Genomic DNA, 13,981 nt, shown 5'->3' on the forward strand with positions numbered 1-13,981 from the left:
TGAGTTTTAGTGGGGCCCACGATGTGGCCCATTTCTACCAGTTCTCAGTCAACAGGCTCCAAACTGGGTCAGAGTGGAGCGCTGGACTTGGACAGAAAGTCACAGACTCCATGCACAGAGCTGTCATCGAACATGGCCTGTAACATGCTATTTATAGTCTGCAAAACAGGTCAGTTAAACCCAGGACATGGCTGTTATCAAAAGACCACATATAAACCATAAGCAGAGGACTGAACAGCATTGGAGCAGCCATACTTTTTGTCATCTACTTTTTAAGTACTCACAATCTTTTTACTCTTTGTGGTTGCCACTGCGAGTCCCATACATTTAGTAAAACTTTTTAATTAAAACGTTAATCTGGAGCTAAACTAATCTCTGTGGGTTTAAAGAAATAAGAATGTGTTCAGCCCACATGTGTTCAGCTGCTGTGTGATGTAGATATACATAGTTTTATGTATAATTCCTGCTGATATTCAGGATAAGCTTTTTATAGTTTTCCATTTAAAAAAAGTTTATCTTTAATGTTTTTCTTCAGCGATTTACATTACATCTACACTGTGCTTCTTGCACCTCATGCCAGATTGTATTCCTCTTTGTATCATATAATTATACCCAAAGAGATTGGGCTTGTGGGCATGTGCTTTGTTCATGGGTGTGTTCATGGGATGTATCATGAGCGTTACACTTTAAGACACAAGGAAAGAGGAATTATGTGTTCATGTGATTTTTACAAAGTGTACGTGAATATTTGTTTTTTATACGTGGGAGTGTGCATTGTTGAGTGTGTGTCGTGCTTATTGCCAGTGGGGACTGTCAGGTAGGATATAGGGAGACGGTCATGACAGCATTGCTGTTGCCAGGGTGACCACCCACTTGCCGCACTCGTCTGGCTGTCACAGCAATGATGTCCTACGCTGTCACACTCTGCAAGGAAGTGATGTCATCAGTGTGTGAAGCCAACTCGGTGTATCATCACTGTTCGTCCTGTCGTTCTCTCTCAGCAACAGAGGCTTTGTGAATTGTTTACCAGAAGACTCCCACTTCCATGTCTTGTCAACACAATACTAGACTTGAGCTGTAGTGGTGTATTGTATGTGTGACAGGACTAAGATCCACTTATTTGTTCACTGTTTCTTTTTGTTGTTTATTGTTTTTAAAGTTAGGGAGTATGATGATGCATTTTTGGTATTTGATTTTATGCTTTGACATTGCAGAGGCAAACTTGCAGCCCCAAGCATTAGTTGAAATGAATTCCTAAAATGGAGCAGAAAGAAGTCTAATGTAGCTATTCCCCGTAACCTTCCTTGACAGACATCCATTTGCAAACAAAACCGAGGTGGAAAAGCTATTCATTTCTGTTTCTGCAGATTGCTTTGGCTGGATGTCTTTCCAGCCTGAGCTGACCCAGTCAGAGCAAAGTGACTGACAGTATTCTCAGCCAACAGGGGTGTGAGTGTTATCCTGAAGTCATTATGTAAGAGCGGGACTGCAACGCTGGCGATTCCTTAGCTAAGAGGAGGATCAGGCATGCACAATCTCTTGAGAGAGAAAAAGGTAGAGCCAACTGGAGACAAATTTCACTAAGAACCAGGCAAAGATAGTTGCTGTCATGTGAGAGTTGCACACATGCGCGTGTGTGTGTGTGTGTGTGTGTGTGGCTGACTGTGGCCACGAGGGCTGTATTCCACTGGCACGTGTGTTGTGATAATTGATTTTTAATGAAGTGAGGATCTCCTGTGTATTTCCTGGGCTGGCCCTTTCTCTAAATAGAGTCCTAATTATCTACATCACGCTGCACAAAAAAAAGAAAAGCCGCAGCCTTGCACTGATATCGTTGCTATATTTGCTATAAAGCATGTGAATACTCAAACTATGCACACATGCATACACGGAATAAACAGGCTGTTTGAAAGGGCAGCTCTCCCCATCTTTACTGACAATGTAGCAGCAAATTAGGGCCACTAGATGTTGCTATACATGTTCAGTTACTCTGTGTGTGTGTGTGTGTGTGTGTGTGTGTGTGTGTGCGTGTGTGCGAGTGTACGCACGTTACCAAAGGGGCAGACTGGATATACATGTTTCATTCAGTTAGCCTTCAGGGTGGATCTAATATAGAAACATACCCTAAGCAACACATAATGTCATGCAGTTACAATAACAGGGATCTCACTAGAGGTTGGTATTTTAGTATCAGTTTAGAAAACAGTTGAAATCACTTTCTGGGATAACTTTTGCCAGTGTAAGCCACTTCAGAAATGCAAACACATCTCCTATCGTAGTCCCAGGGGTTGATTTGTTGGGGAAGAATGTGGGTGGGTTTCTCTACTTCATTAAAAAATATGCATAGCTTCTTCCCAGTTAACTAGATATCTTCTGGGGATATAAAGGAGATCAGCATTTTACCCCCCACCACCCCTTGTTAAATCTGAAAAACTCTGGCGCTGGTCTTAGATGTCTACATACCGTGAATTATGCCATCACTCTTTACCAGTCTGTTTACTTCAGTCTGTTTGACTTTTTCACTTGTCTCTGAGTGTTCCGCCTCGCTGTAAGTGGCTGTGTGACTGGGAAATCATTTAAGTTTCTGTATTTCATGATCTATTTCCATCTCTCAGAGAAACTCTGTTCTAGCCTTCCTTGTCTCATAAGCTCAGAGAGAAAGAAGAGCTTTTCCCTCTCTCTGTCGATGATGAAAAACATTGAGAAAACTTTTGGTGGCGTGATCGTTCAGTGGATTAATGCACACAGCTGGGAATAGCTTATAGCAGTGCTGCTTGGGTTATCTCCCCTGTGTCTCCTGTCATGTTTCCACATCGTACTGTCCCATTAAAATCAATGAAACGCTGCCACTGCATATGGTTTCAAACGGACGTCTACTGTGTGCTGTCATACTTTTCTCTCTCCTGTCTGTCCTTAATGTCTGAAACATCTGAAAAATATTATGAAGTGTGTTGGACTGTCAGCTATCTTTAAAGAAATAATTAAAATGCAATGCTTTTAATTCACTTTCATCTGTCTTCCATTCTTGTTGTCTTCATGTTGTCTTCACCTCTCTTTGCGAATCAGTCCCTGGCGTACAGTATTTACCTTTGATAGCATTGTTTGGGAGCCCTTCGGCCCTTTGGCTTAAGGTGTTGACTATTTAATTGCAAAATGCTTTGCATCTTTGATTGATGCCAATCCTCAGGCATTTCTCTGATTCTTTCTGCTCATTGACAATGGCCACTTTTTTGTATTTTATAGTTTGAGAGAAAAAGGATACATCACAGGCATTGTTGGCGGACGCACATTTAGGATTCAGAATCTAGCCACATGTCCTTCTTTTCTTTTTTTACTATGTTGATTTCTAAACCTGAAACTTTTTATCATTGATGACGTGTGGAAACAAGCAGAAATGCAACAATTAGTGAGTCTGTTAGCTAGTAAAAATGAACTTAAAACCATTTAAGACAAAGTGCAAGACACTTGATGAACTGAGAAAATAATCAGTAGATGAATTAAAAATGAAAAGTTTTATTAGTTTCATCCCTAAAACCAGCAGCTGAGTCCTTTTATCAGTGACCTGAGTTGAGTTCAGACCTTGCCTGAACTGACTGACGGACACAGTGTTGAAACACTTACAGGAAGCATCCTCTTCAATATTCTATAAGGTGATATAGTTCCATGCTGTTAATCTGTAATTGTACAGTCTGTTGCAAAGTGTTATAATAATAATCATAATGCCACACAGCAGGCCCACCTCCCCTCCCCCCTCTACCATCTCTTGCTGCCAAGCATATCTTTGTCCACTCTTTAATATAGACAGTCACACTGTTGCTGCATGAGCATACATACACTACCCCCAACCTCTGCTTTTCCCATCAGTCTATCGTCATCAGCCCCCCCTACCCTCCACCCCCCACACAAACTCTTTGCCAACACACACACGTACAAACAGTCAGAAAAACAGTCGCTCTTGCCCTCCCCCCATGCTGTATGTCAGAGGGCATGAGCTTGTCCAGCTTGCCATGCGGCCCCAAAGCACTCTGGGTAATTGCTCAGATAGCAGGTCTGGGATCAGCTGCAGTTTGTTCATAGAATATTGTGCCACGGTGTGATTGGACGCCATGGAGAGGGAACAGAAGGGGGCCACTGGCTGTTATCCAGAGCATCGATTCACATGCACAGGCATGCGCATGCACCCACGTACACACACATGCTCCCAGAGACACATTTAGACAAACAGAAGCAAACATTCAAACATGCTCGAATGCATTCATTACTACAAACCACTTTAAAAAAAAGCAGACTTTACTGTATGCTTTTCATGCTTGCAGTCCCCCCATCTCACCTACACACACACACACACACACACAGACACACACACACACACACACACACACATATGGTCTCCTAGTCAGTGCAGCATGTGTCCTCCGATAGATAAGAGAGGAAGGAGGCGTGGGAAAAAATCCACAGGGTAAACCCAACCCCTGACTTAACACACACACTCGTGTGCATGTAGACACATCATCTGTCTGTCCATCATCTGCCTCTGATCTGCCTGTCATGATCACTGTACACACAGGCTCACACTGCAACCCCCCAGGTGACCTGAAGAACCCTGATGGCCTTTGACCTTTCCTTAAGGACTGAGGGAGCGCATCGGTGTGGAAGGAACAACTGCAAGCGTGCAAGGCCTGCATAGGGTCATTACCATTCGGAAATCAGCCATGAGAATGCACACAGACACACTCCAAGAATGTCTTAGGCATTTTGTTCCTCTTATATTTCTTTTAATTTCCTTTCTTTACCCTTGCATAAGCAGGCTTGCATGTGAGCACACTGAGCTATTAAAACACTGTGCAGCGTTCATGCATTGTTTGGTTGAATTCAATCAGTGCACAGAAAAATATAATTACTCAAACGCAAATTGACGAAGACACCGTCAAAAACATTTGCCGGCACTGGCCATCCTCCCTTAACCTCAAGCTCCTCCTATTATGTGGTTTCTGTTGAGCCTAATTGCAGATGACAGTGTGAGTGTGTGTGTCTTTTGGGGGGGAAGGGAGTGGGAAGGTGGTTATCCTTGTGCAGAGAGGGAAATAGAAAGAGAGGAATGTCCACAGAGAAAAAGACATATAATTGATTTCATGTTTTACCTAAAGTAGCGAGAAATTTGCTTGCGGTTTTGTTGGAGTCATGTTACAGCGAGAGTCGGTGATCAGTCAGACGAAATCAGGAAAGGGGAACATCAGCATAAATGAGATTGAATGGACGTTAAAGCATTAATGAAGAGAGCAGCACTTAGTGTGAATTGCTAACAGAATTAAATCACACAGACATGGATGGAAACCGCCCCCCCTTTCCCTGCAAATCTGATTGAATATTGCTGAAATTGCTCTTGTACACCCATAAACATGCTCTGGAAAAGGGACATTTTTTTTTGATGGGACACATGCATAATAATTTCATAATTAAATTAAATATTAATACACCTTAAGAAAGGCATTGTTTATCTTTATATTATTTATATTTTTCAAGCAGATTACCTCTTACACCTTATGTTCCTGCTGCCTTTTAGGTTTTACTTGTAGTGCTTTGGTGTGTTTCAACAAATTATTTTATATTTAAAGATTCAAGGATACATCCATATTTTATTTGCTATAGATGACTTCTAGTTGCACACATTTACAATACACCTTTCAGGAACAGAACACCACCATATTACGTATACTTGCGTAACAGCTCTTACCATCTACTTGTGAGTCTACCTCTCGGAGTACAATGGGCTGTCTTCTTGAGAGTGAACATGGGTGTATGAATTAGTTCCCGTTTAATTTGATTTAAATGATCTGTGTGTTTCAGTGTCTGTTAGAGGTAGTGTGTGAGCATGCACATGTGTGATTGCATGTGTGTGTCCTCTCCCAGGGATGGCCACTAATAGCTTGCCTTGGGCAACAATTTAACTCAGCCTAACAAGGTTCTCCCCAAAGTGGCCCCAGGGGCATCTCTCACAGAGGCAAATTGATCACAAAGACTATCACACAGCTTGGCTCGACCCAGCCTGCTCTGCTCTTCACCTGCTCTGTGATACTCTCTGTTTCCAGTGGGATGATTTAACAGAATGCCTTATGAACGTTAAATCAGAGTCGAGAGAGCAAAAGCAGCAGCAGCAGCAGTCTTGGTTTCCTAATTGCATTCTCTTTGTGTGAATGGTAGGAGACCTAATGTCAACAACGTTGTGGATATGAGCACACACACACACACACACACACACACACACACACACACACACACACACACACACACACACACACACACAGATTTAGGAAATGCATCTCAGAAGGGGGTGAGAAAGAAAGGTAGACCAAATAAGAGTCTCTTCAATGAGATTACTTGCACTAAAACAGGCTAATCTTTGTCATTAAGAAAAGATGCCGCAGTAGGCTAAGTCATATTATAGGCTTATTGTAGCCAGTGCTATTCACCTGCTAACACTGAACACCTTCGCAGAGGAGAGGCGTCTACTAAAGCCACAACAGTATACACAGATAGGATCACTTCATCTATCTTACTTCGCCTTCAGTGTCACATTGAGGAGACACATTTGTTTATGCTAAAAATAGATGTTCTAACAATAATACAGTACTTACAAGTGCAATCTTTTGTTCTCTCTCATGTTGATAGATATTTATCTGCAGAGTTTAATGAAATGAATGAACCAGATTTGTTCTGAACAGTTTCAGGCTTTTAGTTATGCTAATACAAAGGTGTTTTAAGCTTATAAAGAAACCTTTATGCATGCACTGCATTGTTACACAGACACACACACTTTCAGTTCATTATATGGACTAATCTGCTTTCAGTCTTAGCTAAAGTCTAATAGTTGGTTTACAAGTGTGGACTTTGGATACTGCTATTACAGGTAGTTGTGTTATTCATTGCTGAGGGAAGCTTCAATGGCAAGTGCAATCTGAAGACTCGATAGTTTGCATCTTTGTGTGTATGTGTATGTGACAGTGTGCAATGCAGGTAAACACAAACTGAGGGGTTTTGGCCTCCTCCTTCACCGCTTTGTGTAGACATACGCTCTTACTCAAGCAAAACAAGCACACAAATCCACAATTGTGCTATTACATAAGTTTTAAGTCCCTTTCCCTCTTTTACTTGCCCTCCACCTTTCTTATCTCACTCATTCACTTACTTACATTCTTCCTTCTCTGGTTTCTGTGTGTCCTCTATGTTAATTCACCACTTATTCAGCTCGGAGATTCTCATTTCAGTTGGTGGGGGATCACATTTCGTCACTTTATAGTCTCTTAAATAAAACATAAAGTGAACACAAAGTATAAATACACTCCAAAATCATGTCCTCTTTTTTTTCTGGACCCTATCAGCTGTGTAAATTTATATTTTCTCTAACAAAATGCAACAAAAATTCAAATCAGTCAAGCACACACACTGTGTCTATGAAGCAACATGGCCAAGTCAGACTGAATGAGGTGTGGCATCGTCCTGCTGAAATAACCATGAACCTCCTGTGAAAAGATGTCACTTTGATGATGAAATACATCTCTTTAGTATATGCCTCTGCAATAGAACCTTCACCGTGGACATAGACGCGCCACCCCCCACCATGACTGACACTGGCTTTTGAATATGTGGGAAGTACTTTTCATTATTATTATCATCTCATTATATGTCATGCAGAACCATATCCTTATTCATTTCTTTATTTTTTACAAAAAATAGCTGAAACAAGGACTCATCTGACCACATAACCTGTGTCTTATGTCTCTCTATTCACCTGAGATGAGCTTGTGGCCAGAGAACTCCACAGTGCTTCCTCATAAAGTTTATGTATAACTTCCTCCTTATGTAATACAGTTCAGGCTACATTTCTGTATGTAGTGTTGGACTGTATTCAGGGAAAATAATTTTCCAACTTACTCCTTACCCCATGTGGCTAGACTGATCAAGGTGGTAATGCAAAGATTACCTGCATCCAAGATAATTATCTTTTTGGCCCAAAATCACTGAAATTTCCCCAGAATCCCTAAATATTTTCATAGTATAATGTACAATTGATGTTGCATTGAGAACTATTTTTTTTACCTAACTGACATCCTTGCTTAGAAAGACTAAGCCTTAGTGAGGGATCCTTCTATACCCAATCCTGACACCCTCACCTATCATCACTTAATCAGTTGACTGTAAAATCTTCCAGAACACTTTTACTTGCGTGTTTTGTGAGCATTTCTGCTTTCCTTTGCTTCTCTCCCAGCTATTTTGAGTGTATTGTTGACAATATATTCTAGATTTTGATAGTTCTAATTACAAGAAAGAGAGTCACATTTTCCTTTGTATTTATTCATTATTGATATTTCTTAAAATTGAGTTGTACATTAATTTATCTTGTCTGCATGGCAATAAATGTTGAAATCAGACTTTATTTTAGAAATGCAAGTGAGCATCTCTGACTAAACCAGTATGGTAATTAATGCTCTCGATATCAGCATATTTTTCTCATAAAAACAATCCTTCCATTGATACCTTGTCTCTGTGCGTCTTTTACTCACTTCCTGTTTTTAATAAGCACAGAAAGCCCTTTTTCAGATTTTTACTTCATTGTAAATCAGAGGAGAATGGGGATATTGGATATCATTGTGAATCCACTGAGACATGCTGTCTTCATAGATGAGTAAAACTGACAAAACAGAAGGAGCTGTCAGAAGACTCTATGATGTCAAGGCAGATTTAGAGTTTATGAGTGGTTTAGGCCGAAATCCCTCTTGGGCGAAAATAAAGAGAAGACACAAACTGAAGCGTGCAGTATAGCCTATGCTTTGTGTGTATTAAGATTTGACAAAGAGGGAGAGTTGACTCAGGCGAAAAACTGTTCCCCTAGACAGTCGTGGAGGGATAAAACCAACATGGGATGGATGCTGAGCTCATGCTGAACAAACACGGCGCTGTGATAGTGACTCAGTGGGACCACAGAGGTGCCATCCAGGCCACACACGTCGTATGTTGGGATGTCTCTCATAGATGCCTTAGAAAAGGTCAGACAGACACAATAGGTGAGGAGTAGACCATGGCTAGCTGAAGACAGTTGTAGGGACAGTGGGAAGTAGGTCCTGAATGTAAGATTGTGTGTTGCAACAGCATTGTGGTGGTACCTCAGTCAGTCAGTAGGGCTGTGTTGAGGGATTAACAGAGTGGCCTGCATGGACTTGGGGTAATCTCTCTTCTCTTCTTACATAACACTGGGCCATTAGTCAGCACAAAAACACAATAAACAACACAAACAACAACGCTGAGCTTGACAACTGGCCAAAAATGCACCAATAACACTGCCAACCACAGTTGCTCAGGCCAGGTGCCCACTATTGTGTGCAACAACTGATTTCATGGCAACAACGGAAAACTCTAAATTGGTTTCATTAACAGCTTGTTAACCTGCTGTTTCTGACTGATGGAGGAACCGGTGTCTACATCGGCGGCCTCATCAATCACTATGAAGTGTGTCAATTCATATTTTGCTGTAGTTGTTAAGCTGTTGCTGTTCGATTATATAAAGATGAATGTGTTTTTCAATGTACACTAAATGTGAACATTTAGAATTCATAACCAGCATCCACTTGTTGGCAACATTATTAACACTTTGCTCACAACTGCTCTTATAACAATAACAGACACAATCAAAACATTCTGAAAATAACTGAATTTATAAGTATTTGTAATTCTCATTTTAGCTTTACTATTATTACTTTTTTTTTTACCATTAAATTTAAGCTAAAGCCATCCAAGTTGTGTGCTATAGATTTATCTGCACAGACTTCCGCTGACTTTGACTAAAAATTGATCCCGGGACGCTTTCAAGCTGGACAAATCAATGCTCGCACAAACCTCCAAACCAAAGCAGGATGGGACTAATTCTATTGGCATGAGGCCGTCATGCGTAGAATTTCAGCTTTTGTGTCTGTGTGTGTTTTCAGCGCTTTCAGCCCTTGCATGTGATCTTCCAAGGTTATTTAAATAATGTTTGAACAGGAATAAACACTAATGAGTTGTTGTACATTCCAGAAATGTATTTTTTAAATCTTGCCTCTCCTCTTCTGTCGACACAACTCATCATCTCTCTAATTTACTATCTTCTCATGCTATTACAGTTCCCATCATCCCACCATTACCAATGATGAATAGGCTTGAGAGGTCTGTATTGCTAACAGGAGATCAAAACGATGAGACCCTCCTTCCATGTTGCTCCCACCGTCCCTGAACTCTTTGACCTGTCTGTTCCAGATATCCAAAAGCTCTTACAGGCTTATACTGGTCATACGAAGCATACACAGACACAGACTAATGTGTAAAAATATGAGTATCACTCTGACATGTTTACAAAGTCGATTTGTGTATGCAAACACTCATCTTCTGTGTGTATATGTATTTAGTCCTTAGCAGAAATTTCTGTTTAGGCATTGAGCTCACATTAGTTACAAGAAAATGAAGCATGTGATTGGAGGATGTTGTTTATTGAGTCTGATGTATATCACAAAAGTATTTTTTTCTTATTAATTTAGAGTTGTTTACAATATAACACTGAAAAATAAAATTCTTCTACTATCAAGATGTTTTACCACTCAAAAACATACATTATCATTGTTAATAATATCTCGTTTTTGTTGCCCACACTGATTTGTTGGGTTTTAGAGGTTAAGAGGGAAGACCATCCACAGCACATCACCATTTTGCACATGAAACTCCAGAAATAATTATCATGTTTCAAACAGCCCTACAAAACTAAGTCTTAATGGGAAAAAAATACAATGCTCCATTTTCTGAAATGCTGAAAAGGCCCTTATAATAATATTGTGTCAGTTATTTCTCTGGGTATTGCCGGGTGATGCAGTGACATCATCTTCGGTCAGGGCTTCAGGAGTTGTGGCTTTTGTTAAGTGATAATTACCACGGCTCATGAGAGGCCTCTATTTTTTTATAACCTTGGTTGTGAGCACATTTCTGTGTAAGGGCAGCCGAGACTCCAAACACATAGACGCACACACACACAGGTTGGGAGTGGGGGCCGCACGGCCCACACTGATTTAATTCTATCTGACAAAACCCTTTGGGGCGTGCAGAGGGAGAGAGGAAGATGGAGAGAGGGAAAAGGGGAGAAAAAGGGAGAGACATGCCGAAAGAGGGGTGAGGGAGACGCTTTGGGGGTCTATTCTGCCAACCACAGCTATAAAGTGAAAGCAGGAGCTCTCGGTATGCCCCCCAAAGCTTTCCGTTCACGAGAGTGGACACAAGGCCTATTAAAACATGGATGAAACACAAGGTGCATGATGGAGGAGTTTGCCATGGAATTACAGAGAAAGAAGAAGAGAGGTGGGGAGATTTGGCCTCATGTTTTTACTTGCCCGGGGATTGATAGCCTGAAGCTGAAGAAGCAGATAGCTTCATGTGACATTAAAACAGAAAAAAAATGATAGATGGATGGATGGATGGATGGAAAGATAGATAGATATATACCCTCTTTGGGGATATATAAACATTTATTGCAAGAAATCGATTAATTCAACTAAATTGCAGGCTTTTCTTTAACCCATTATACACTTTTTCTGATAAAAGTCTTGGTTTATCATTATAAGACTATTCTTTTAAATAATAATACTAGCAAATATTTGGCCAGTACACATACACGATTAATGTGAATCCAGTGTGAAGAAAGTCATGAAAAGTGCGATATTTTCAAGCTTTATTTTAATGACACAAGATAATTTTTGCCTCACTTTGATGTTGAAGTTTGAACTGTCTACAGGTGGATCAAAAATCCTAAAACTAATTGTCCTTTCATTCTTAACTCTGTAACATCCACAATTCCTTAATAAAACATGCTTATAAACTGCTTGTGTCAAATGGCACCATGATAAGTTTCAACCAGTTGAAACAGTCTTGTCTTAAAGGCTGAATTAGGAGACCAAGATCATCCATTACAGCGAATGTTGCAACTCTGCGTCAGAGATAATTGCACAACGTGCAAATAAAACATCCCAAATAAAACACTAAGCTGATAATGAGATGGTTAAATATTAAAACGATCGTGTTGGGGTTAAAACCGCAAATATTAATGCAGGAGGAACGAAAAAAAAAACATTTAGTGAATTAAAGGGAATTTACAAGACCAGGCCCAGACTGTGTTAACCTGTGTGTCAACGTGTATCTGCGTATGAGCTATAGAGCGGGTGTGTTCATGTGTGTGCGCAAAGGTGTGTGCACAGGACGACTTTGACATTGGATTTCAACATCCACGGCGCGGTGCAGAGCGCAACGGAAATGGGTTAGTGGAGCGCTCAAAATATCCGATCCCCACAACATTCAATAAAGTTTACCACCGGAGTAAAACGGAGTAGCACTATTTTCTATATTATCTGCTCCGATCTGATGGCAGAGCTCCATGTATCACTTTAAATTTGCAATAAGCCCCGGTTGCTTGATGCATCGGTTTGCAAAACGGTAAGCCTATCCGCACACACTCAAGAGTCAAGACACACGCGCATGGAATTGGACCCAAGTAAACTTTATAGTAAGGTTGCTGGTGATACTGCAAATATGTCCAGCTGCCCTGTAGCAGGTGTAAAAAAGTGACCAAAAATCTAAACCAAACTTAAGAGACCAAATCTGTGATAAAGCGTGCCGCGCAATGTGTCTGCGCGTCGGTCATTTGGATGATGTTTGGGGAAAGTGTGGCAGTGATGGGAGCATTGGACTGGTCTTACCTCGCATCGTGCTGGTGTTGCTGGAGCTGGTGCTGAGGCTCGCTTCCCAAAGCAGCAGTCATGAAGAAACAAACATAAACACTTAAAGAAGGGGGGCTGCAGTGGGGAAAGATCCTTGGTTAAAAATAACAACAACGAAAAGAGCGTGGATGATCTGCGTCAACGTCCACTGGCTGCCTGAGTGGAAGCGTCTCTGCGCTAAAAGCATCCCAGGGAGGCGAGTTGATGTCAGTCGGTACGTTGGTCGGTGTGCTCTGATCGTGTGGCAGCTTTTCTCGTGACATCTGCGCTCTCACCTCTATGGGAGGGTTTCACTGTTTTCTGCTGGCTGAAGGAGGGAAGATCGTGTAGGAGAGGCTTTACCCGGCGGCCCGGATTGGACTGGAGCACTTTCCGCTCCTCCCACTCTCTCCTGCTCTCTGCCCGCAGCCTGGAGTTTGAACGCACACACACACACACACACACACACACACACACACACACACACACACACACAGAGTCAGACCGTGAAGTTTTTAGTCATCCTTGTGAAATTTAGGCTCCTCTTTTTTCGTTAATGCACCAAAAACAGCAAATATCTAATGTCAGCTCATATAACCCCTGAAATTTAACATGCTGTCTTATCGGAAGACGGAGTATTCTTTCATAAAACGTGTTTATAAAAGTGATTTGTTATGATCGATTTAAAGATGGGATTGATAAGTATATATAGATATATATATCTATATATACCTGGATGAACACAGTGTTCAGCATCTGTCATTAGAGTGGGTCTCTGAGATATATCTATATCTATACATAGATATAGATAATTATATAAATACATATATATATCTATATAAAAAAAAATCACACAGAAAGTCATTCATTAAAATGAATGTTGGGCATCAGATTTTCAGCAAAATAGTGAAATATAACAGCATATTTCCTTACATATCAACCAACATATCACTGAGGAAGTCAGTTTTAAAAAAAGATCTAATATCAATGTAGCTTCAATAATCAACATGATCCATATTTTCAAGTGAATGCATCACAGCATCATCAGGTTTACAAAAATAATTGCAGTTAATATAGTAAATGATATTTTTATGATTATTTGATATTATTTGATAAAATTACAAATGTATCAGAAACTTTCATCCTTAAAACTTTGCCTTTACCCTGTAAAGCTAACGTGCGCAAAGTACAGTATGTGAAGGTTAATAGATCTCATG

General features: G+C 40.6%; 1 protein-coding gene across 1 annotated transcript in view; it reads right to left on the reverse strand.

Moving 5' to 3' along the window:
• rorb (RAR-related orphan receptor B) overlaps positions 1 to 13,097 on the reverse strand; it is a 22,954-nt gene extending 9,857 nt beyond the window's left edge. The window contains exon 1 of the mRNA XM_075468587.1: positions 12,765 to 13,097. Coding sequence (XP_075324702.1) covers positions 12,765 to 12,771 — 7 coding nt within the window. The 5' untranslated portion in view covers positions 12,772 to 13,097. The remainder of the gene's footprint in view (positions 1 to 12,764) is intronic.
• Positions 13,098 to 13,981: the final 884 nt, after the last annotated feature.

This window comes from Odontesthes bonariensis, chromosome 6 (assembly GCF_027942865.1).
Source record: "Odontesthes bonariensis isolate fOdoBon6 chromosome 6, fOdoBon6.hap1, whole genome shotgun sequence".
Taxonomy (NCBI): Eukaryota; Metazoa; Chordata; class Actinopteri; order Atheriniformes; family Atherinopsidae; genus Odontesthes; species Odontesthes bonariensis.